At 39.3% G+C, this 26,938-nt stretch overlaps 1 protein-coding gene across 1 annotated transcript; it reads left to right on the forward strand.

The window, feature by feature from the left end:
* Nucleotides 1-675: 675 nt before the first annotated feature.
* LOC126763532 (protein sister of odd and bowel) lies at nucleotides 676-22,805 on the forward strand. The gene is made up of 3 exons (XM_050481111.1): nucleotides 676-1,637; nucleotides 6,406-7,588; nucleotides 20,698-22,805. Exons 2-3 carry the CDS (start codon nucleotides 6,949-6,951, stop codon nucleotides 22,353-22,355), a joined length of 2,298 nt encoding a protein of 765 aa, XP_050337068.1. The 5' UTR covers nucleotides 676-1,637; nucleotides 6,406-6,948; the 3' UTR covers nucleotides 22,356-22,805.
* Nucleotides 22,806-26,938: the final 4,133 nt, after the last annotated feature.

Genomic DNA, 26,938 nt, shown 5'->3' on the forward strand with positions numbered 1-26,938 from the left:
CTAAGACTTTATAAATTGAAAAAAAAAACAAAAAATTATAGAGTTGCCAAAAAAAATAAATCAATGGAAATTTAATGTGGAATCGTATCTAAATAAGGCTTTAAAGAACTTCCCGTCGATATGACCGATATTTAACATTGACCTACTTTTCATTAAGATTGCCACCTGTATAATATTTTTTTTAATATTTTTCATTCAGAAATCGTGTCAAGACCTCATCTTGAGCAAACCCTTAATAGTTTGCTCCAAGAAATCACACAATTTCAAGCATTAATTTCTAACCATGTAACTCACCGTTAAACGTAGCTGTTTACAGCAACACCATTCGCCGCCATTTAATCACCTTACCACACAAACACCCCACCCAAACGCTCTCAGCAAGAACGCACCACCCACTGGCGCATAGCATACATTTAGCATGCTTTCGACAACACGAGAGTGGCAAAACTGGCACATTTAGTCTACACGCACACACACACACACAAAAACGCCAACAATGTTGTATGCAAATGTGCTCAGAGCGCATTTGGCGCAGAGATTTTGTGCACTTATAGAGAGCTTAATGCCACTAAGAGCGGCTTGATGCGCGCCCGGTGGTAGGCAACACAATTTGCCGAAGGAATAAATGTTTCGAATGTTTTTAGTTTCGAGTTTGGCGAACGCTAGCGACGGCTTGTCGCACCAGTAGAAGGGAGTGGTACGTCAAAAACTGACGCACATCAGTAGTGTATTGTGCGCCAACGAAAATCTCAAATATATTATTATTCAATTTCTAGACTTTTGTTTTTCTTCAACATCTCATTTTGTGAACTCTAAATAATTCAACTTAACTCAACTCAACTCAACTGAACTGTACTTCACTTAAACCACGCGTGAATTTAACTTTTGTGCGCTTCTCAACTTGAGCTATCTGCAAACTTTTAACTTTTTATTGAACTATATGTGAATAAGTGAATCTTACGCCAGCGAGAAAGTGGCGAATCTGTCACATTCGGTACTGACCTGCGTGTGTGTGCATGTGCGTGCGTGTATGTGCGTGCTGGCAGCCTATAAAAATCGTTAAATTACATGATGATGAAACTCTTCCGCGTCGTCTCAACTCTACTCTATTCTTCTTTCAAAAACTGCTTGCTACTATATCCTGCACTAAATATATACTATACAACCAAATCGTTTGTTTAATACTAGAGAAAAAATAAAGAAAAATAACAAAAACAAAAAAGAAAAAGAAAAATCTAACGAATTATAGTTGCATAGCACTTCCGACGTTACGCTGTTGCTATCCAAACAATTTTCGCTGATTTTGCACTAAAGAAATATATGCTTAAAGAAAGAACGAAAAAAAGCAAGCTGGCGTGTAGAAAAATTGCTGAAAAACAAGCAAATAGCATATAACATAAAACATTAACAATTGTGAATAACGGTGGAAAGAAACGATCCAAGCCAGTCGTGGACGCAGCAGTTGAAAAGAGAAAGACACCGTCGCCAGCCACGGAAAACGACGCAGAACGTAGAACGCAAACAAAAAGCACAAACGTCATGAAGCATAAGTAGTACCAGCTAGTAGTTGATGATGTAGTTGTCATATTGTTGAAGTGCAAACGGTGGCCAACTATTTAGCGTGATTTAAAAGCAAAGTGAGTAATACGGCGCGCCTAAATGTAGGTAATGCCTAGTTGTTTTGCTAAAAAATTATATTTCAAAGAAATTTCTTTGGGCAAATTGAAATCTACAAAACTATATGCTAAGCGCTAGCTAGCGATTACTTAATACCCAACTATATTATTGTTGTTGTTTACCTTAGCGCTTTTGCTGTGTTGTTGCGGTTGTGTATGTGTGTTTTCCTGTTGCCGCAATTTAGGCGCAACACCGCAGGCACAGCCGTGAGTGTCACTCAGAGAGTATACGAAACTGCGAGAGAGCGTGTTTTTGACAAAGAGACGGTTGAAGAGAGCGTGTGCCGTTGTGCGCTCGCGAGCGCACGGCACTTCGTGTGCTTGTTCGGCGCGTTAAATCGCCAGCACGGAATTGCCATTCATTCAGTGATTTGGCATGAAGCCAACTTGTTTCGAAATTATGTTTGTGGTGTGCGAAACTGAAATGTAATGGAAACGCAGGCGAATTTTAACTGTTTATTGGCATTTGGTGTGTATTAAAAAGGAATCAAGTGTGCTAAAAAGTGAAGATTTCTAAGGTTTAAGACCGAGAAAGTTTAATTTATTATCAGCGAGCATGCAAGTGCGCTCACATTACAGTTATATTTTCGGACACTACCGCAAAGTAGAGGAAAACTATTAATCATACGGTTTTAGCGGTGCTCCCTGTGCGGTGAGCGGTGTGCGGCGTTCCCTGGATACCGCAAATACACTTACACACATACACAACACACATATAAAGTAAACACAAATACATGTGAAAGCATATAATTATTTGAAATGAGCTCTAATGCAAACAATGATTTCAATAGTTAGTGTTGCCAACCAACGAACGATTTAGTTCTGTGTTTTTTTTTTTTGTTCGTTTATGCCGTTATAAATAATATATGGCTTTCAAGAGCAGCCATTAAAATCATATTTAGCAGTGTGAGCACATATGTGCCCAACAAGTGTGTAAATGTGTGGGTGTGTGTGTATTGGTAACTCAACTAATTGCAGCGCTAAGATTGCTTGGACTTACTTCGAGCTTCACGCGATGTGCCACGCACATATACATACATACATACACATACATACACACACACGCACACTTCGAAAATTATACTTCATGCCAACTATGAGTTGCATACCGCACTGTTGCGCTTCTCTCGCCGCACAACCACCTGAAGAGTAATGACGAAATTTGTTGCTTTCACACACACAAACACACATATATGTACATATACACATACATGCTTATAAACACACGTAGGTTTTCAGAAACATGCACACGCATATACCTGAATTCGTGCCGTGAAATCAACAAATGTCGATATGAATAATTGAAAGTGGAAGTCTTAGTTTTTCCAACGTCCTCTATTGTTCCACCAAGGCATACATGAGGCGTTTGGCGCATTTACGTAGGCGCTTTATGTGTGTCATAGACCCGTAACAGGTACTTAACCACAAGGTATTTGTTGGCGCCTGCAGGCGGGGTATGTACCTAAGTGTTTTTGTACACGTGTTTCGTACGAAATAAATACGTATTATTATACGAAGGCAACCGGCTCCACGTCAACCTCCAACAAGTATCGCAGTGGCACGTAAATTTTTGATTAATGAAGCAGCTGTCTACTATACCCCATTAATTTTTCCCAAAAATCTATAGAGGTGTGATAATTTTAATGCTCCATCAAAATTATTGCAATGAAAAACGAATTTGGGTGGCAGTGCGAGCAAGTTTAACGCCATACTCTAGCTACCAGGCTGCTAAAGCTCACTGAGGAACTGGCAGCGATCCCCAATTGTGTTATTTTCTAAGTAACCGAAGCTCCCTTCACAGCTTAGCAGCCAACAGAAAACGTTTTGCTAATTCCTGCTAGCCTCGTTTGTTTGCTATAAACAACCTTCAAGTGGAGTTAAGGTTACTTAAAAATTAAATCTTATTGGTCTTACTGTCAATTTGTATGACAGATATATGTAACAGTAGTCCGATTTGAGCAATATTTTCGGAGCAAAGTTTGCTTTCTATATTACTGAATTTGGTAATTCTATTGATGCGATCTGGCAACTCACAACTTTTTGTGACTCACATACTCAGAACGACTTGACATACGAACGCTTATTATTTGACATATGAGAGCTATTTATTTGCCATACGAGCGACACTTATTTTTTTTACAGTAACTTAAAATATTCATCTCGATCAAAAAATGGTATTAAATCGCTAAAATTTTCTCGCAATTCACTTTTACTCAGCTGTTTCTTCGAAAAAACTGGACATGTCGACACCATACCACTAAAACAACGCAGAACAGTAAATTCTGGGTGGTACACAACCATTTGTTTGCCAGTTGTCTTTCTATAAATCAGAAATACCAACTGCCGAAGTTGAATCACTCTTCACCACGACAATGGAAGCTCTCAGACAACGACTGAAACAACTACAATTTTTAGCACTCAAATCATCGATTTAATGACTCATCCACCGCATAGTGCTGACTTCTCTAATCCAGAAACATAAAAGAAAGCACTAGTATTCCACATTTCGTGAAGATATCTTGACAAATAAAAAAATTTTCCATGCAAGTATGTGATTTGGAACTTTCAGATTTTATTCAGCGAAGTCCTGAAAAAAATGTGTAGAACGATTATTGGATTTATAATATATACACAAAAGCTGTCATACTTTCAGCTCAGTACAAAAAGCACTATTCAAAATAATAAATCACGAAATATCTTGATGCTCAATAAGAAAATTTCAGTAAAAACACCGAAGAAGATCTAAAACAACAGTATTGCTTCAAAACTGACGGTTCCTAATGATAATCCTCATATATTGATAAAGCGCTTTGACGTCACATACAATACGCTTGGATGAGTCGGAAAATATAAGCATCAATACGTCCCCCTTAGCCTTGGATTGTCTAAAAGAAAGTGTCGAAATGATTATTGAACGCATTATTTCAAATAACTTCCTATTGTACTGTACAACATAAAATCTCATCAATTGACGTCTCACACTAAGCCAATGTATGTTGTTACAACTGGGACTTCCTTCTTCATTCCTTCAATAAAACTCTTTTTATGACCTCATCATCAACACAACTCAGAAATACAGACCGAAATTTGACACTGATCTCTCCTTGGCAACTGTTTTGTTTATATTTCCGCTATTTCAAGTGGATGCCTAAAAAGTGAGTTCCGGTGCGATTTTGTCTTGATCTAGCAAAAGCAGTGTATTCAATGAGGAAGTGTTGAGAGGATTCGATCTCATCTTCTTCTTACTTCATGAATCCCTATCGGACAGTGTCCTGCGAGAACTCCTACAATCAGTGAAAGGTGAACCCTGCTGAGGGAGCTCCCTAGACGGCTATTCTAGTCGTTTTTCGATCAATTCATGGTTCTAATTCATCATTGTTGACTATAGCGAGTAGTTCACCAGATTTTAGAAGCTCATGTTATATCACACCCTTCTGATTCCACCAAACAGCCTTCTTCCCGAATCGATCTGCTTTTGCAGTCGATGTTGTTGGTTGTCCCGGATCAACTCATTATTTTCTCTGCTTAGGATTCTTAAAATAAATAAATTTTTCACCGCCAGTGACATTTCGATACAAAACCGATACAAAACCGTGTCTTGGATGTAAAATTTCACAAGTGTTTTTTTCGATTTGTCTTTCATTCAATTTATGTGGCACCCATTTTCCACACTTCTGAATCATTTCTATAACTTTCAAGAGGTCTGAAATTGTTTGCTGTGCAACATTTAAGGGGTAACATGGGTTTCCTTTGGTAAAAAGATCCTTTTTTCAACATTTTTTTCTTAAATAAAAAATTAGTCATTTTATTGCTACAAATATACACTATTAACAAAGAAATTCTGAAATGTGTGGAAAAAAGAATATTTGAAACTCGGCCATTGCGACGCCACTTACGGCGACACCTCGGAAAAAAGAAGCGCCCGCGTTGGCAGGATAGCTCCTTACAGGGCCTGTGTAAAATGTCATGAAGATCGATTAAGTAGTTCTCATGAAATCTTGCCAACCGACATCGAATACCCAGTTTTTCACGGTTTTCAAGATTTAAGTGAATTTAAAAGTGGGACACAAGTGCACATGTTCTCAAGGCTGTATCTTCGAAAAGATTACTCGGATCAACTTGAGAATTTAGAGCAATTGTCTAGAGATGTTGTAGAATTTAATAAGATAATCAGAATTTGATGTTTTGAAACCCGTAAACCGATGTAACCCCTTAACAAGGCTGCCGTTTGCTTTTGACCCAAAGTATCATTTTCATCCAATATTGCTTGCAGTTCGTCGTTTTCAAACTTTATTGCTGGTCTTCCAAGTTCTTCATTTCTCATATCAAAATCATTATCTCTGAACTGTTCCAACCGTCTTTTGCATGTTGGTTCTTATTATGCCATCCTCAAGCGTTTGATGCGACATCGGCAGCACTTTTTTCAAATGAAAACAAAAAATTAATGCTTTCCGCAAATCATTCCTTTTTGGTACAAAATTTGACATTTCAACGCAATGGAAAAATATGATGTTCCTTATTCCATGACTGGAAGGTTATTGAAAATATTTGACAGATCTCATGCCAACAAAACAGAAAAAAAATTACGTATCTTTCGCAACTAACATTTTTCTCTTAACGCTCTCTTCAAACCGATACAATAGTAGCCTAGTAACAAAATCTTTCTATAAATAACTCAAAACTACTAATTTTCGAACACATTTTTATTCAATTTTTATTCTATTTTCAGTGCAACGAAAGAACACAGAACAGTTATATGTCAACATACCAACCTGCAAGCTAATGAATCACTCGACTTACCATCCACTGGCCGCATTACTCATACAACAAACACAATGAGAGAAGCATTTTCAAGAAAATTCAGCTCATTTAATATAAAAGAAAACTAAAAAAACAAGCAATACAAATATAAATAACGAAAAGCAACAACAACAATTCTGTGTGAAACAAAATTACGTCAACGATACAACGAAGCAATACTCAACTGTGAGCAAAACCACAAAAACAAAATCAAGTAAACAAAAAGAAGAAATAATTAAAAATTTAGATTTAGCATACAACATTGAAATTAAAGCATTAGAGGCGTTAGAAACGTTTGAAAATTATAAATTTACAACTAATAGCAAATTCACACTTATCAAATAAGTATTTGGCAATTACGAGAAACCAAACCGAGAGAGCGCAGAAAAAAAGAGTTTGAGAACAGTTTATGTGAGTAAAAGCGAGTTGTGACCTTCCACTTGAATGGTGCAAAACGAACTTCGCCAACAAAATGTCCGTCGATTGCATGCGACCCACGAGCAATAAGATCGTCATCACGCCCGGTGCAACACTGTGCTATGCCACGAACACTACGGCACGAGTATCACAACAGCAACAAACACGCTCCACAATACGACAGCAGCAAACGACGGCGACTGTGAGATCAGCGCGGCCACAACCAAATTCAACAACATGCAAGGGCAAAGTACTGGCAACGGTCAAGCCAAGCGCGCTGCTTCCGAAGCAACAGTCGACGATTTTGGTGGTTAGAAAGCCTGCTGGACCAGTTACACCGCCACCCCTACAGCCGAAAACCAAATATGCATCACTTGTACCGTTATCGCGTAGCACCAACAAACGCGTGCGCAGTGTCAGCAATCAGAAATCGCCCAAAGACCCAGTCACTGTGGATCGCATTGAATTTGAGGATGCTACTAGTGATTTGGAGGTATGCAAGAGACTTGAGTGGTCGGCCGCACAATCCTTAGTCGAAATGAATGCGAAAGAGAAGCAGCGACGCAGTGCTGCCGCTGTACAGGCAACAATAGAGCGGAAGTCATTGACGTCGGTGACGACTCAAGAGGTTGCTGCAGTGCAGACACCTGTCAGTGGAACCGTTTTGAGTGAGGCAAATTCACACAACAATGGTGGTAAGTAACATTCTTGTGTGGGGTTTGCAAGCACAATATCCCAGAGCTATGCATAATACAAGAGATTGCAATACACCGCCTGAACTGGTAGGATTTGTAATATCCGCACTATCTTTTAAAAGCGCGAATGAACAACTATCTTGGTCTATTATATTAGGTTGTCAAATGTCCGCTTTTTTGCTCTTTATTTAATGCTTTATAAAAAGTGTTACAGTGATCGGATTTAGTTCAAATATGCGCCGTTTCGTTCGATAATCTATTTCCATCTAGACGGCAACTTCATAACACCCCCCTCGTAGAAGCCCCCTTCTTATTAGCGAAGAACTCGGACAGCCACTTTTCACAAGCCTCTTTTGAGTTCAACTTTACACCAACAAGGGCGTTCGCCATGGACAGGAACAGGTGGTAATCACTTGGCGCTATGTCCGGGCTATATGGTAGATGCGATAAAACCTCCAATCCGAGCTCCCGTAGCTTCTGACGAGTAATCAGTGAGTGGTCTGGCGTTCTCCTGGTGGAACACCTCACCCTTCCTGTTAGCCAATTCCGGACACTTCTGGTCGATCGCCTGCTTCAAGCGGTCCTGTTGTTCGCTCATAGTGGATGATTCCCTTCCAAATCCCACCAAACACACACCAAAACCTTCCTGGCTGTCAATTCCGGCTTGGCCACTGTTTTGGATGATTTGCCGGCCTTCGACCACGACCGTTTTCGCTTAATATTGTCGTATGTGATCCATTTTTCGTCGCCAGTCACCATCCGCTTCAAAAATGGGTCGAGTTCGTTCCGTTTCAGCAGCATATCGCAGGCGTTGATTCGGTCCTAACGGTTTTTTGCGTCAAACCATGCGACACCCAAACATCAAGCTTTTTTGTGTATCCAGCCTTCTGCAGACGGTTTAAATGGTTTGGTGACTAACTCCCATCTTCTGGGCGATGTCACGAGATGCCATGGCTTATTCATGGTGTCGTTTTCACCCTCTCTGCATCGTCAAAACCATTCTTCCGCAATTCGAAGTGATAGAGTACCATCTCCCAAAACACCATTAATCTCACGTAACGTTTCTCTAGCCTTTTTTCTCTATTTGCCTTTATCGAAGGAAAATTTTAAAATAGCGCGAATTTCTGCGTTAGTGAACTCCGTGTTAACACGTCTATAACTGTTGAACCCAATATCCAAACTAATCATGCATAGCGTCGTTATGTAGGTTATGTCAAGACCTTTTAAAGATGTACATATAGTATTGCCAGATATAGCGCATTATACATAGCCGCCAAATCAATCAAAAAAAATCATTATCAAAAATAGTCACCTTTGCAGGATTTTCGAAACTCATGCAAACTATTCCCCGTTGAAAACGAATTTTATGTTAGAAAATATATAATTTGTTTGTTGAAGAACTATCAGAAAGACTGTTCCTGAGCAGAAAAATCCCTCAGGGTGGATCGATTACTATATCCGATCTATATGATTGAAGGCTACATATCCTATTCAGTTTTGGTTAAGTACTTACTTTCACATCAGTAACGGTCTAGAGAAATATGATTCAATATTTATTCAAATAAAGAAAGTATTTTTCATTGACGAATAGCATCAAAAATGGTTCTTCGCATATATAAACATACAAACATAATCTAAACATATATACGCTTGAATCCACATTCGCCAAATTGGCGGCAGAAACACATTTTTATTTCCATAGAAGCGCCTCAATCGGTTGCTCATAACACATCCTTAGAATGAGAGCCTCTTCGCAAATGAACCATTTTGTACCTGCACAAATCGTAGTTGGAGGAATTGACCAATTGGTTGGGTTGTTGGTTGGACGCTGTTAATTGCATTGCATATTTGGATTTAAAACTTTTATGTGCCTTACTTAAATCCTTAAATGCTCCAGCCAAGAGAATTAAACCGAAGTGAGCATGACCATATCCAATGAGCTTAAAAAGTGTGTCCATTCATCTTCATATGCTGCAGCTTATTTTTTAATGATAACTACCAGTTCGGAATTGGTCATAAACGTAAATGTTCAAAAGTATTTGAAAGCAATTAAAAGTTGAAGTGCTTATGGATTAAAAAGATATTGAAAATGCAAAATTTGGAAAATTGCCATTAAAAGGCATTTTATTAGGACATTGCCGACAATGCTCACCGTGAAAGAGTGGGAGGTTGGTGGCAATGGTTTTAATTTTTTAAATGAAAGTGCAAATAGAATAGCGCAGCAGCCATTTTATACATTATATAGTTCGTTAACTCACATCTATAAAGTCCTTGTGTGATTTCGGAAATGAGAACGAATGTTTTTTGTATGAAAATCCTGACGTGGGTTAACAAACTGTGTAGGCATATTCAAAATAGGCATTTTATTAAATTTAAGATATTATCATTTTTATTTGCTACAAAGTATCGAAAATAAGAGGCAGGTTAATTGAGAGTAATTTTTAGAACCTTGGGCTATGCACTTTTTTTCTGTAAGGAAGTGAGAAAAAATGCTGAGCTCCGTTAAAAATTTGCTGAAATGTTTTAACAGCATCTGTTTTGCAAGATTTTGGATGTGTTTGTTTGAAAATTTTTCGTATATTTTTTTTTTTTGTTACAACTATATTTGGATTGTAGGGTTCAAAGCCACTAAACGTGGGACATTTGGACATGTTTGGGTAGTTAATTTTTATACAAGGTTTTTTTTTGTGGTACGAAATAGCCATTACCTTAGGAGGCCACCTTTGTTTTAGAAGATCTAAATAACTGAGTATTCAAAAACTTTTTACTAAACGGTACAACCATTCAATTTTTCGGACAAATCATAGTTCGAACTAAATATTATAGAATCAATTGACAATGTTTATAGAATAATAATAAAATGTATAGCGGATGGGTCTGGTTGTGAACGAGGATAGATTAGATTAGATAAGTGAATAAGGATTGCACTGCGACCTAGGGTCCATTGTGCCCTCTCCTAAGTCACAACGTCTCAACTTCTTCTTCTTCTTCTTAATTGACGTAAACACCGCTTATATATCCGAGTTAACAACAGCGCGCCAGTCGTTTCTAACGTCTCAACTAACGCCAGCAAATTGATAAATTCCAATATACTGATAGGCGATTTTAAGGCGATAGGGATCACTATTTGGAAACATGAATCCAAGGGCCTTTGTCCCTTCGCAATTCGCACAAAAAGCTAGATCCATGTTAAAAAAGTATTTCTTGAACTTACAATGTCCAGTGTAGAAGGCGACAAGTAACCTGAGTTTTTCCCTTGGGAGGTTGATTATACTTATATAATATTTAGATCTTTTAGAGTTGTAACTACCCATTGGCAAATTGGCATGACGCTTGCCTAGGCATTGTTACCCCAGTGCTTCTCCCTACCCACTGCTTCATCATTGCTTAGCGGCTCCTTTATGGTGTGGGACCAATTGCAATGAAAGGTTCCGGTCCTACCATCCATATTGGTGGAAGCTGCGGGACGAGCAGGCTCATCAGCCAGTTCATTCCCGGCTATACCTTTTTGATCTGCCACCCAAAAAAGATTCACTTGGTTACGATCTGATAAACCGTTCAGTCGTTCTATACACTCCTGCACCAATAGCGATAAGATGAAATATCTCCTGTCATCAAACAAACACAACTTAGTAGGAATTTCAATCAGAAAATGGATTTTCTAATTTTGGGCATTACCACAACAACAATATGGTCCTTTGCGCATTGACAGAGGCGGTCTCATAATTTCACGATATGCAGCATCTGATGAGTCGGTCTTAGGAATGTTCGAGAGAATGGTTTTTCTGAAGATTTATGGTCCTTTGCGCATTGGCAGAGCGAATACCGTAGTCGTTGGAACAATGTACTATACGAGATATATGACTTTGGCATAGATCAACGAATCAAGAGATATTTTGAGGAAATTTCGATTTTGTTCAATAAATTTAAAGATATTAAATATTTCAGCAAAAATGATTAATATATAGTTGTTATAGTTTTCACCTGCCATAACCGAGTTTGTAAAGAAAAACTCTGTCAAAATTGATTGATGATTGAAAATGATTAGTTTACCCAAATCAGGCCCTAACTCTCCAGAGCTGAAATTAAAAGTCTTTTCAAATGGCTGTCCGAAAAAAAAAAAAAAAAAATCCGTCCGCAAGTGAAACATCCAAATCATTCTGTAGAAAACGAATTTTTTTGTAATGAGATTTTAATGACATACAAAGTTTTGAAATTGATGAACATAAATGTCCATTATCTCGATCGGTTTATCAGTAAATTAGAAAAAATTAAAAAAAAGCTAACAAGCCAACAAAAGTTTGGTTTTTAAGCTATTTATATCCTAAATGGGGCGAAGCAAATGTCGGAGACCCTGTAAAATGTATCTATAAATCATCAACTTAACGAGCTGGGTAATTTAGCCATATCCGTTTGTCCGTCGGTCTATCCTACCTATCCTACCTATATATACGAGATGATCTATCGCAATTTTTGAGTTATCGGTCAGAAATTTTACGCATGTAATTTTCTTCTTAACAATTGATCTTTCGACGGAATATGCCGATATCGGACCACATAGGGTACGCCTTCCAATATAAACTGATCGATCATCTGATGCCTTTTTTGTATACATATCGGATAAAACTTCAATCCAAAATACGGTATTTGAAAAATATGTAAATGACAGATAATGAAATCTCGATTATCACTTTATCATGCGAGAGTATAAAATGTTCGGTCACCCGAACTTAGCCCTTCACTGACGGACGTGTTTTCTTCTTAAAAACTACTCTTTCGATGGAACCCGCGAATATCGGACCACTATAGGGTATACCTGCCATACAAACTGATCAGTAACTGATATAACTCGATACCTCATTTATGTATGTCCTAGGACTATAGTATTTTTTTAGGTAGGGGGAACATAACTTCGATCCGCTAAACCTAACCTACTCCCAACTCCAGATTCTCCCACGGAACCACCAGATTAAGTATTACTTCGTGGGAATCTGCTCTTTTTTCTCAGTTTTGTCATGATTGAGGCTGCCGCTTGGCTAAAATCTATATAATACATATAGCTCCTAAAGCACCCATGTCCACTTAGTATTTGGGTTGGGTGAAAATCCTGCTCCCCATGCCATTTGTCGATCCACGAAGGATATCCGGTATCAGTCTGTGGGTCCATCGTCCTTTGAGTAAGATTTGCAACCGCTGCTGTCATAATTAAATTGATTCCCATCATAGAACTGTGGTATATGTATCTACTTATGTTCATATAACTACTATATATGTAGTGTGTATGACTCATAATGCAAACTTTTTAGTCGAGATATCATGATTAAAACTGCAGTTGTATTGGGAAATTATTTAAATTAAGTGCTCAACAATGACTAATAAAATGCGCCACTTTCAACAATCTACACACATACACACACATACACATGTGGGATAAATGATTTCATCTAACCGCCGCGCAATAATGATTTCACCACATCCACACACAAATAGTTATTAGACGCATGCAATTTGAGGCAGTTTGGGGGGCGGAGCGTTTGGCAAGTAACCGCGCGGAAGAATTATTTGCTTTGACACGATGCGCGTGCGTATGCAGATTAGGCCACGCACACCAATAGAGGGGGGTATGCGCTCGGCCGCTAACTGCATAAACAGTTGGAGCAGTGTGCGCCATTTTAATCGCCTCGAAATTATGCGAAATATTCGCATACACTTCATATTTTCACAGCTGCACAATAGATAATCGCCGGCAAACACAGAGCGCTTCCCCGCACTTATGCGTGTGCGTGTGTGCTAGTGCGCTCGCAGTGTAGCCGCATAGGCTTAAGCCAGCGCAAACACACACACACACACACACTTGTGCAAATTTGTATATTTTGAATTTCGCACACCTTAGTTGAGGCTTTCGAAAGCGCGCCACCAGCTGCGGGCGCCTACCAGCCTAGCTGCAGATGGCCTTTGGTGGCGCCCTGGAGCCGCACGCGCAAATCCAGCGCTGTGTATGCGCCTGAATGTTGTCGCATATGCAACAGTAATCGTGCTGATGGCACAGGCACGTGGTTATCTGCAGCTATCACGGCGACCGCGTCACGCACCAAATTGACTTTGAACGCTTCGAGCGCCCAATTCAGCAGAAAAGCAACAGTGAAACGTTTAGGCACGCGGAGGCGGGCAACATTGCGGTGCAAGGCTGCTTTCGCATGCGAAGAGTTGGTGAGCTGGGAGCGTTGCGTAAAGCAACAGCCTACCACCGGTGGCGTTTAGATACATTGTTGTTGTTGTATTATGTCTATATATATCTATTGCATAGACACATACATATCTACCACATCCATTGTATGTGTCTATTAGCATTTGGGGGGTGGCTGGCGGCACGGCCGATATGGCATATTAAAAAGATGTAGAGCCACCCGCATACGAATTGCTTTATTAACCAAATTTAGCACCGATTCTAATCAACTTGGTATGGGTACAAAAGCCATAATCTATGTAGACAATACCAAATGTTGAAAAGAAAATTGCCTGCCGCAGTGTGTGCCACCCACAACTTTAATTTGTTTAGATTGCGTGTGTATTGACGTCCGTGCTGCGGGGTTGACATTCGCAAGATGGCATCGCATGCTCGTTTCAACTTTTCGGAAACTCAAAATTCGGGTAGTTTGCTTGCCTCCACTGTGAATCACTCATGTATGTGGTTCTATAGCTTTTTCTATTTGAGAATTTGACATTTATGCCAATCTATTGCATTCTAGGCAATGAATCCAAGCACAGAAATGTTAATATATGTATTAACTATGAGTATGAAGGGTTGTGTCGAACTTGTACGACGTAAAAAAACCTCGAACTTGTATAAAAACCCCTCAAAAGTCTTTCTATCAAGAAGTTGTTTAAAATTCCGCAGTAATCTCCTTCTTTACAGACTTTCTTCATACGAGTCTTTTTTTAGTCTTTTCAGCCGCAGAACGGCGCATAAGGAATACGACTAAAGAAAGACAATTTTAATAGTCTAAAGATTTTAGAGGAGCTAATGAATCTGTGCAATGTTTTGAGCTCTTCAATACCAAATTAGACCTGGACCAACATAAAAAGTAGCATTTTTACATATTTTAATATAAATCTTTAATATCGCTTTCTCCTTTTGAAGCCAACACGAGCATGCCAAAGCTTAATCTAATTTTCTCTCGACTGAGATGGCTTTCAGTGTCTTCAGCGAATTTGTTTTTTTCCGGTTTCAGCTCATTTTTGGAGTGTTATTTGCTTGATTGTGGAACAATTTCGTCGTTATATGCACAAACCTACGTCTCGTCAACAGTTATGATGAATTCGATAAATTTGCGTTGTCAAGCATTTCTTTTGCGACCTCTAGTCAGAAACGTATTGGAAAACAAGGAGAGTATGGTCAGATCCAAGCGAATTCACTTCTACTGTGTCGTGTCAGCTCACAAAGGTATAGAGTGTAATGAAGTAGTAGACGAGATTGCCAAGAGTTATGTGCGGCCGTCACCCGAAAAAGTTATAAACTGTGGAGATTGGTGTTGTATATACGACGGTCTGAATGGAACGATATACCTGGACGCAAAGGTCGTACAAGAAACCGTAGATTAGAAATATACAAAGTTCTTACCTTAGAAGGACTGTAGGAACATGATTGGAATACTCACTCGTGGCTTGGAGCCGTGGAGCTGACAGATTGAGAAGACTGCAAAATATGTCAAAAGTAAGACACCAGGGAAACAAGAAGCTTCTCTTGAGTACTGGTCCCGCAAATGGCGAACGTTTTAATCATTTAGGGGCCCCACGGTATGAGACACTGGAAGAGGTATCGTGAGTGGGGCCACAGATAATATTCAAATTCCTGTCAAGCGCAGGCATCTTAAAGGATGAGTCATCCTGGTATTCCAAAGAACCAAAAATCGTCTAAATATGTTACAATAATAAAATATGGTAACATCATTCCAGTTCGGAGTCCAACTCACAGTCGCATAAGTGCACTGTACATGATGAACTGTATGCTAAGCTAAGGAATACGTATCAGTTAGACGGCAAAATTAGGACGTCTAAATTTTGATATGCTTAAGAAAATGATTGACGAAAAAAAACACCGGTTTCATGAAAACGATAGCGAAATTGCAACAATCGTACTCCAAAGAAATTTCCACAATCTCGTATTTGTTCCAAGTTCAACCCAGCGACTTTTCCTATTCAAAGCCTCTTCAAAAGAATGGAAAGAAATTTAGCAACAATGAAGAGGCAATCGCTCCAGAAGAAGAAGATCGCATTAATCGGTGTATCGCCCTCGATGGAACAATTATATCGAAATTACCAAAAATGGGTACTGAGAGCTTTTTATGGAATATAGCAATCATTCGCAAGAGCTTTAAGAGAGCTTAAAGCTTCACCCTTCATACATAACTGCAAAACCACAAGCCATAAGCTTTAGAAAAGTGTGGCGAACTACCTTTTTCGAGTATTTTGCGCAAATCACTGAAGATAAACCAACGAAACCTCTAATATGGAGATCACATGAGCTGAGAGCTCAAATGATGTTCAATATCACATTTCAATAGTTACTACCACATGAAAGCAGGGGAATCTCTCCAAGCTGTGTCTGTCAAAAAGGAAATATTTTTAAAACAACACAACTCTATGAAATCTCTTCCACTATATAAGACAGGGCTAACTATTTATACATACCTGGTATGTCTGCTTAAACGCATTCCTCGTCTTTGGACATCAATTGAAGTTCACCGAATTTCACCAGCAAAGCGTCAATGCCAATTTGCCTTGAACAACAACAATGTAACGAATGTATTTTGAATTACGGCATAATTTGCGTTCACACACACATACAATTACCTACATACATATATACTTACTTGGGAACAGCCAGCAAATCTGCGAAGAGGACATTCCATTCGATTTGCAACAATGGCAATTCACAGTTAGGTATTCCATTGAAGCTGTTGATTACGTGTATGATTTGGCTGAAATGGCAGTCCGTCTGGCCGTCGCACAGCTCAACAGGAATTGTTATTTCTATAGCTGGGTACATAGGTGTGTGTGTTGGAGGGAAGGGGGGCTGACAAACAGATGGTTGACTGGTTGGCTGATGAATTATTGCGATCACGTCCACAGCTCATATGTATGCATGTGTTTTTCCGCAAAACGGCCAATTGTAAATTTAAATCAGTTTGACATCCGCGTCGGCAACAGGAAATGAGGACGCTCTTCGCTATTTTGTCGGCCGCCGCAAAATGTTTGATGTGGCTGCAGGACTGGTCGCAAGCGCTTTTTCGCTGTTTTTCCCTGTTGTTTTTGTTGTTGCTTGCGTTTGTTGTTTTTATATTTCAATTTTCGTTCGCCTGCACGTGAGTTTCATTTTTGGCCTTGGGCCACACTCCATATCAGCTCTTACAGCGGCTTACATGCATATTTACCACTCTTTTAAATGTGCAAATGCCGCAAAATGGCGGTTTGTTAAAATTATTCTCATTAGCATTGCGTTTACCCACTTTTGTTGTATATTATATTTTTCGTAATGTGGAAGTTATTAACCCGAGGCAGAGGTTACCTTTTTGATGGGTTTCCATTGTCTACTTTTTATGCTCGTTATTTAATTTAAGACTCATTTTGTAAATACTACAACAAAAGCAATGACAATTGAGAGTGGGGAGAAGTTGGCTTTGTTCAGTTAACGGTTGTTTCAAATGGTCGAGTTCTAATACAGGGTTTGTCCGGAAAGTAATAGGATTGGGCCGATTTAAAAAATTTATTGAACTAATCGTTACAATTCTTTAAAAACTTTCAAAAAAGCTCCTTTTGAAGGCGTCACGGAAACCATTCTCCAGAATAGCCTTGAGAGCCGAAATGCATGCTGCTTGGATCCCCTCTGTTGTCTCAAAATGCTTGCCTTTCATCCGTCTTTTCTGGCAAGAAAACAAAAAAGTCAATTGGGAGTCAAAAAATTGGGGGTAACTCTCACACATGTTCAAAGTTTCTTGGCACACTTCCACTGGCCGCAATTTCTGGTCGTCAATGAACACTTTTGGGACCATCTTCGCGTACACCTTGCGCATGTTCCGGTGCTCCGTCACAATGTCATGAACCGCAGATTTTGATAAATTTAATATCTGGGCAATTAAACAAATACTTAGTCGACGGTCTGAGCCCAAAACTTTGTGCACATGAGTCACATTTTCGGTGTTTTTCGTGTCTCCAACACGGTTTTCATCAGCGACCTTTTCCCCTCTAAAAAGGCCTAGCGCCACCGAAACACACCACTTCTCGCTGAAGCAACATCTGTCGCAGATTTACCGAGTTTCACATAGAATTTAATTGCGTATCTCTGCTCTAATGAACGCTGCATTTTTGGCTTGCAACACTCACAGAAACACGTCGCGCGAAAATGTTTGTTTGACTCTCCAGGTACTCGCAAGACAACCAGACGTTCGTTAGTTAGCTAGGAACGCCCTCTACCGAATCCAGTCAGTGCGCGCTCACTCCGAAGTACAGTCGTAGCAGAAGAAAATCAGTCCTATTACTTTCCGGATAAACCCTGTACGCCATATCGATGGATGGCCTTATCATAAACACAGAGAGCTACGAAGAAATCAGCATGAGAACTAGTCGGTTTACTACCGGAGTGGGTATCGTGTTCGGCGAACTTTGGTCAATGATCAAACCGTGCGTTACAATTGTCCTCCAACCCGGAGTAAAGAAGTTCTGTCCTCAGGAATGCTCCACCTGCTAAAGCTGACGAGCTTCTAGCAATTTTTCGTTCAAATAACATTCATACGATGGCACAATGAATCTTACCGAATTTAAATTGTCGTCCTTTTGGGGAAGAAGACTAGGTAGAATTGAGGTAACTCTTCAGTAACCATTCCAGTTGTAGTAGTTGTCTTACTACATTACTGGTGGACTTTAAATCAACTTGAAAAAATTGGTATGATGAATAATATATCTACTTCTGACAAAGTGTCATCTCAATCTGCAAAATCAGCTTTATTACCAAACCTATCATATCTGTACACGATTCAATCCGATGTTCGCGTCTCACATCTAGAGGAATCACATTAGCTAAACCACATTGTAATACAATTCACATTATTCCTAGTAACCGAGACACATATAAGGTCTAGAAAGAGAAATAACTTTTGCGTTAAATTGAAGGTCATATAGATCAAATATCCACCGTTTTTCTAGTTTCTGGCCATTTCAAAAGCAATTTAAATTTTTAATATCATATAAGCTCTAGGCAAAAACTGGAGCAGTCAAATTTCACAAGCATCTCTTAATGCGAGTTCTCCATCAACAAAACCATCCACCATAGACTGAAATAGGTTATTATCACTTGGTAGCAGGTTCGGACTTTAAGATGGATGTATAAGAACCTCCCAACCAAACTCTGGTTGCTTTTGGCGATTCCCCAATTCCTCCGTTACTGGCAAAACTGGCAGCTTCTAAGCGATTTTTTCCTATAGACCTTTAATGTTATTCAGTAAATTTTCAATTTAAGCGTTCTGGGCCGTGAAATCGGCTCAAAATCACAGTAAATATGCAGCAAAACCATCATAACCGTCAATATTGCTGTGGCCACCGTTTGCGCTGGTAATCATATCTTTCTAATGCCATATGGCAAACCCGATCGCACTAATACAATGCGAATTCGGTTTACTAAAGCCATATATTTCTCCAATCAATACGAGTATAGTAGAGTCGTTTTTGCATACCAATGCGCACCATAAAGCGTGGTATTGATACTCTCATCACGCCAGAGGATGTTGAAAAATGTACTAAATATTATTCAAAGGTAGGAGAATGAAACCTCATTAGGTTGTTGAATTTATATGGACGTTTTCTTAAAAAATCTTAAATTTTAGATTTTTTAGACCATTATCACGCGTCCACGATTTTTTTCAAAACAAAAATGTCCAAATGTCTTGACATTCCACCTAACATTTGTATGTAAACAGTAAGCTCCTAAAATACACTTGAAATACATACATATGTGTATGTTTATGTGTATGTATCTGCAATTTACTTACTTTCGTTTTTCTACATATTTTCCTATAATCAAATTTCAGTTATGCTTTGCAACACGCTTAATACCTGCAATATGCAATGTAGCAAATTTTGTTGTCGCGCCATATGTGCATGAATTATGAGCCGCCATGGCGTATGCGCAACACATTAAGACATTTAACACGACCCTCGCCAAAGCATAACATAGCAGTAAATGTGTATACATTTCAAAGTATAAGCACATAATGCCCCTCTGTATGTGGGTAAGGTAACCTCGGCATTTAAATGAAATTAAGTGGAAAAGTAATTATTGAAAATATTCGCTTTTAAAGTGTAAGTCCGCAGATTTGAACGTTAACTTATTTGGATTTGGATTGGGTAAAAATATTTTATTAGGGTGGATTATATTCGGAATTTTTATATATGAATTTTACTTTTACCGATACAAAATCCAAACAATTTTTTTTTCAATACTTTACGGAGCCAAACTTTCCTGAGCCGCTGACCAGTTTAAGTTATCCCAAGTGATACTCTCTATTTCCAAACCATCGCCTTCTTTCTTTGCATCAAATTTTAAGGTCCCAGCTAAACATTCTAAAGATAGTCTTCATTGGGACTTCTTCTTCGTAGATCCGGTTATAACCAAGTTTACAGCGGCGCGTCAGTCGTTATTCATTTTCGCTGTTTGGCACCAATTGGAGTTTCCAAGTGTAGCTAGGTCCTTCCCCCCTTTCTTTCCAACAGAGTGTAGGTATTCCTCTTCCTCTGCTTCGCCCGAAAGGGTACTGCGTCGAATTCGTTCAGAGCTATAGTGTTTTCGTCCATTCGGACGTCATGTCCTACACATCGGGACATAGAGTTTGGTCTGTGTTCCTCGAGAGAGGACTGCTTTTCTCAGTTGCTCGAGATTAATTTACAGAGCCATATTAGTTTTACCGTCCAGAGATACACCCTTTCGTTCTCTACAATTAATTTCAAAGATCTCAAACCAAAGATTTTTAGGTGTAAACGAAGATATACATTTCTCTATCACAGAAATTCTTTGGCCCAAAATAATTCACAAATGGTATTTACTCTCTCTCTTCCAGATATCACTAGAGTGGAGCAACGACGCAATGTTGTCAAGTGGAATGCCAGAAATAATAACAACAACAACAAAGCAACTACTAATGAAGCCACAACCGGCAAATATGTCGCACCATTAACAACCATTGGTGGACGCTCCCCGGCCGAAGATGGCAAAGTCATATTCTATGCACCACCAGCTGGTGGCATCAACGCCAATCAAACTTCCACTCAGGCGCCAACCTTTACGATCAAACAAGAACCAACATTGCCGGCGTTTTACCGCGAACGCAGTATCGAGGAGACCGAAGCCGCCCACGATCTACTCTCACTATCACAAAGTCTACCACCACTAACACCGCCTTGTGTCGTCACCATACTACATCAGCAGGAGGCGTCGACTAATCGCAACCACAACAACCATAACACCAACAATAATAACAGCACAATACAACAACAAACTCACTATCAACCACAAATACAACCAAACACAGGCATCATGCATGAAATATCCAGTGCTTCCAAACAGCAAAGAGCCGGCGTCGTTGCACAACCGCAGCTCGCACCACCACCACTTTGTGCGGCAACAATTAATGCAGATAACTTTACTATATTCACGGTGGAAGAGATTCAAACGCCCACACATCGACCAGCCGCACACGGACAAGGTCCACCAAAGATACGTTACATCAGCAGCGGCAGCAGCAGCTCGTACGACAGTCACGCAGGCGCAAATACACCAGATAACTCGGAGAACTGCTCACCACTAACGCCACCAAATTCCGATCATTCATCCGATATAGACATTGATATGTCCTCCTCATCGGAGTCGGGTCACTTCAATTCCAACTATCAACCTACGCTGAAATTGTGGATCGACGAACCGACGGCCGCGTATACAATGCGACGCACTTCCACCAACGCAATGGCTATCGATGATGCGTTCGATGCGAAGTCCACTCACACCGCCGCCAAGTTGGGCCTTAACATATTGGATGGGCGCACCAAAGCGAGCCGTTGCCACAAGGAGCCAATCGAAACGCACACAGCCGGCAACTACGGCGCGCATGCCACCGACATGGATGCGTATGTGAAGAAGAAACGCGGCAGCTACAAGTGTTCCGAATGTGGCAAACAGTATGCCACATCGAGTAATCTGTCGCGCCACAAGCAAACGCATCGCTCACTTGATTCGCAATCGGCGAAAAAATGCAATACTTGCGGCAAGGCTTACGTCTCAATGCCCGCACTCGCCATGCATCTACTCACGCACAAACTCTCGCACAGCTGCGACATCTGTGGCAAACTGTTCTCACGCCCATGGCTGCTGCAGGGCCATCTACGCTCGCACACCGGCGAGAAACCGTACGCGTGCTCACACTGCGGCAAAGCTTTCGCCGATCGCTCCAATCTGCGTGCGCACATGCAAACGCACTCGATCGATAAGAATTTCGAATGCAAACGTTGCCACAAGACATTCGCACTGAAGTCGTACCTAAACAAGCATCTGGAGTCGTCATGTCTCAAGGATATGATGGGCATGTCTAGCGAAGAGGCGGCCGACTTGTACGGCGCGGATGGGGATGGTGATGGTGATGGTGACGGTGAGGGTGAAGGCGAAGGCGAATCGTTGACAGCGCAAAGCAGTGATGATAATGACGAGGATATAGTCGTCGCATAGATGCCGTTAGAAATCTGTTGAGAGACGGCAATGTAAGACAGCTGCAATTAGCAGCATATGTGCCAGGGTAAGTGCAAAAGCTTAGTAGTGATGTGAAAGCTTCTTTTTAATGCGTAAGCTTTTTTTCCAATGTGAAAGCTCTTCCTAAATACAGGAAAGCATACAATTTTTACGAAATCCAATTGTAAAATATATTGTAAAAGTAGTTTTTCTATAATAAGAAGTTCGATAGCAAAAGCGAAAGTAGAAACAAGTGAAACGAAATGATATAAGAGAAAAAGTAAGTGACGTAAAAGCTAAAATGAAAGCTAAGTGAAAGCTGTAGATTTTTTTCGCAAAAACGCAATTAAACAACAATACAAAACCTACCAACTTTAAGTAAAAATCCCATGCAACGAATATTATGGAACATAAGTAGAAATTCTATATATACATACATATATATATATATATATATACAACAAAATTATTATAATTATTATTATTGAAATTATTATGAAGCAAATATTATTAGGATTTATTGATAAGGAAAATTTAAATTAGAAAGTGTGTTATGTTGGCACATGCGGCAAGTGAACATTTGATATATTCGTAGTGGAAATTACAAAACAAAAACCAAAAGAACAAGAGCAAAACATAAACAATGATTAAAATAAGTAGAGAGATTAAAATTAGAAAAACAGTCAGTAGCGCCATCTAGTCAAAGCGAGTGAAAACCATAGCCACTTTCACTCATCAAGCAAGCAAGTAAGCACTGTAAGTGCGCTCAAACTAGCTGAACGTGTAGCCAAGCGCCGTTAATTTGAGGTAATGCAGTTCTGCGTTTAAGATCAAAGCCCATACAGCGGCATGTTTTATATAATATATGAAAGCATAGTTAAATGAGTACATATACATGCATACAGACATGTTTATACCATATACATACATACATACATTTATATATATGTATAAGCATATTAAATGTATATAGAAGGCATTGAGCAGCAGTTGATATTTTTTAGAGTATTTCATATACATATATTTTAATTGATGAAGTGAATTATTAAGCAAAAATGGCGGAATATTAAAAAAACAAAATTACTGAAATAATTTAAAATATTCATCAAGTAAAAAGCTTATTTACTTAGCATAGTAATTTACAAGCAGACAATTTCAGAAACCAAAAAAACATGCAAACCATTAAAAAGTTGTATTATTTTTTAGAAATACTGGCGTAAATTTTTTTTCGATTTTATTTTAATGTTTTTTTAAAAACCTAAAAACCAAAGCTTGACAAAAAATAGTTAGTATTTCACGTTTAATGGCCTCAATTTAATTAATTAAGTTAATTGGTACTCATTTAAGTGGAGCTCTCAAACAAAATTTAAAAAAATAAAGGGTGATCCATTTCGAGGCCCCCTACTTTTTTAAAGAAAAAACACAGAAACTTCAAATTTAATGCAAAATGCATTTAATACGAAATTTTTATTACTATTCAAACGAACATTCTTTCACATTTAGTTTTAAAACATTCTTCTTCTTCTTAATTGGCGTAGACACCGCTTACGCGATTATAGCCGAGTTAACAACAGCGCGCCAGTCGTTTCTCCTTTTCGCTACGTGGCGCCAATTGGATATTCCAAGCGTAGCAAGGTCCTTCTCCACCTGGCCCTTCCAGCGGAGTGGAGATCTTCCTCTTCCTCTGGAGTGTTTTCGTCCATTCGGACAACATGACCTAGCCAGCCTAGCCGCTGTCTTTTAATTCGCTGAACTATGTCAATGTCGTCGTATATCTCGTACAGCTCATCGTTCCATCGAATGCGATATTCGCCGTGGCCAACGCGCAAAGGACCATAAATCTTTCGCAGAACTTTTCTCTCGAAAACTCTCAACGTCGACTCATCAGTTGTTGACATCGTCCAAGCCTCTGCACCATATAGCAGGACGGGAATTATGAGCGACTTATAGAGTTTGGCTTTTGTTCGTCGAGAGAGGACTTTACTTTTTCAATTGCCTACTCAGTCCGAAGTAGCACCTGTTGGCAAGAGCAATCCTGCGTTGGATTTCCAGGCTGATTATCTCTTTCAAATGTTGGTCGCTGCCACGTCTCTTGGTCCATGCATTGATTCCAATTTTCGACGACTTGTTCGAACATTCTGATAACTGGCGAATGACACACGTGATGTTCTGCTCAAAGGCCTGAATCGAAGCGGGATTGTCCGCATAGACTTTAGACTTTACATATTCTCACAGGAAAAAGTCTGCCGGTGTGATATCACGCGATCTTGGTGGCGAATTGAGCGATCAAAAGCGAGAAATTATCTGATCGCGGAAAGGTTCTCTCAATAAATCCATTGACTTATGCGATGAGTGGGTAGTGGCGCCAACTTGTTGAAACCAAATATCAACGAGATCACCACCTTCAATTTCAGGCATCAAATAGTCGGTTATTTTGGCACGATAAGGGTCGCCTTTGGCGGTTACGTTCTCACCGGCATTATTTTTGAAGAAATATGGACCGATGATTCCACTAGTCCACAAACCACACCAAACCGTTGTTTTTTCTGGATGAAATGGTAGCTCTTGAATCTCTTCACTTTTCTCTTCTTTCCAAATGCGGCTATTTTGCTTGTTTACATACCCATTGAGCCAGAAAACTTCAGTTCTTCTACAAGCTGAATTTGATACACTTTCAATTTAAGATCTCGACGTAAGATGCGCCAAATCGTCCCATACATCGGTCAGAGTTGCTGCGAACGGCGCAGACTCTACTCTCCAAGATCTTCGTGTACTCTCTCAGTTACGGTTACTATATTTTCTTCACTGCATGCTGGTCGTGGTCTATTCGGTCGAATATTATCCAATAATGAATGTTTGGTCTGAAGATGGGTGATGGTGTTGCGAATAGTACGCTTAATGGGCCGATTATGTTGACCATAAGTTCAACAAACCGCGCGAAACACATTCTTTACATGAACATGAATTTTCGTAATAAAGTTGAAGGATTTGTAAACATTGTTTAGGCATAAGTCTTTCAATAATGAAATACCAAACAAAAGTGAACAAAAATAAAATGACGAATCATGCGTGTTCTGTCAAAGAAAGGCTATTGAAAAAATTACCTCTACTTGGATCACCCGTTATTTATCGCCACATTCATTTAAATGAACTTTTTAATTACTTTTAATATTTATTTTCAAAAATTTTATATAAATCCTTGAAATTTCTTAACTAGCTGATTTCATGAGAATAAACAAATTAATCGGGTTCAAATATTATATTCAAATATTATTCAAATAAGCATAAGTTCAGTTGAGAAATTGAACATAATGAATATATGAAACAAAATATCAGTATTTTTTTTAATTACCAAAGCGTTGCGCAAATATTGTTTACACGTACAATTGAAGATAATATACTCAGAAGTATATTAGTAGTTACCGTCCAAAACAAATGTCAATTCGCAATTATAAAAAAAAAAACATATTTTTTAACTCATGGTCGCATTGTTTGAATTATTAAATTGAAGTTAACACTTTTCATTACGTGGACGTAATAAATCATGAAATTTAACACAATAAATGCCAGACAGAAAAAATTTTTGCAACACCTTACAACTTTTGAAATCGTCATAACTCACAATTAGGCAATCTGAATCACAGTTTGCTTAATATTTAAGTCCATTTATTCCCAATAAAGAAAATTTATAAGCTTAACTCTTAATTGTAACACAATTTACCACTAAAAGCGCCATTAACCCATTTTGTCAATTAATACTCAGTTGCCAATATTCGTATAATTCTGAGAAAATATGATTAAACCATTTATGCAAAAACAAGCACAAATTAAGTGAAGCCAAAATTAATTGCCCTAATTATAAGGTAGATACAATTTTCACAAGTATGTGCAAAGACGATAATTTAGTTAAAATAGAAAGGTATTTACTCGGCGGCTCCTTCTCTACCCACATACCGGCGAGGGAGTTGTGGGTAGGAAGAAGCCGTTGGAGGAGTGGGGCAGTGAGCTTCTTCACGGATTGGTCAAAGCTTGGGAGGAAGGTTGATGGAGGGGTCTAATATTGAGAGCTCTCCATCAACTACAGTTTCAAACTTCCTGACTATTGCAGTGCCTTTCAGGCCGAGATTGCAGCCATTAAGGTAGCAGAACATTTGCTGCTCCGGAGTGCAGCCTCCTTCAGAGAAATGACCATCTATCCAGACAGCAGTGCGGTGATACTAGCCTTGAACTCATTTACAGTGCGTTCAGGGCTGGTGGAAGACTGCCTAACCTCGCTATCAATAGCTTCGAATGCATTTGTGATAAGGGGTGTGTGGGTGCTACGCCACAGCGGGTTCACAGGAAACTGTGCTCCCTTATCCTCTTGCGGTCTACTATTAAATAGCTGGACTTCGCGTTAGTTTGGTCAGCGCTGGCCCAAGATCCACGTGTGATCTTTTTAATCAGCCGTCTAGCCTATCCTAACCTGCCTGAAGTGTTCCCTCCATTATTTTAGTATGCCCTGGGCATCACCTTTGGGGGTTCTACAAGAGTATGCTTCGGTCTTGAACTTTCTGTTAGTCGCCGCATCTTTTCGTAGAAAT

The sequence above is a fragment of the Bactrocera neohumeralis genome, chromosome 6, assembly GCF_024586455.1.
Source record: "Bactrocera neohumeralis isolate Rockhampton chromosome 6, APGP_CSIRO_Bneo_wtdbg2-racon-allhic-juicebox.fasta_v2, whole genome shotgun sequence".
Lineage (NCBI taxonomy): Eukaryota > Metazoa > Arthropoda > Insecta > Diptera > Tephritidae > Bactrocera > Bactrocera neohumeralis.

Coding starts and splice junctions, on each gene's coding strand:
- LOC126763532 (XM_050481111.1), top strand. CDS start 6,949: ATGTCCGTCGATTGCATGCGACCCACGAGCAATAAGATCGTCATCACG. Junction 7,589..20,697: donor AAATTCACACAACAATGGTG/GTAAGTAACATT, acceptor TCTCTCTTCCAG/ATATCACTAGAGTGGAGCAA.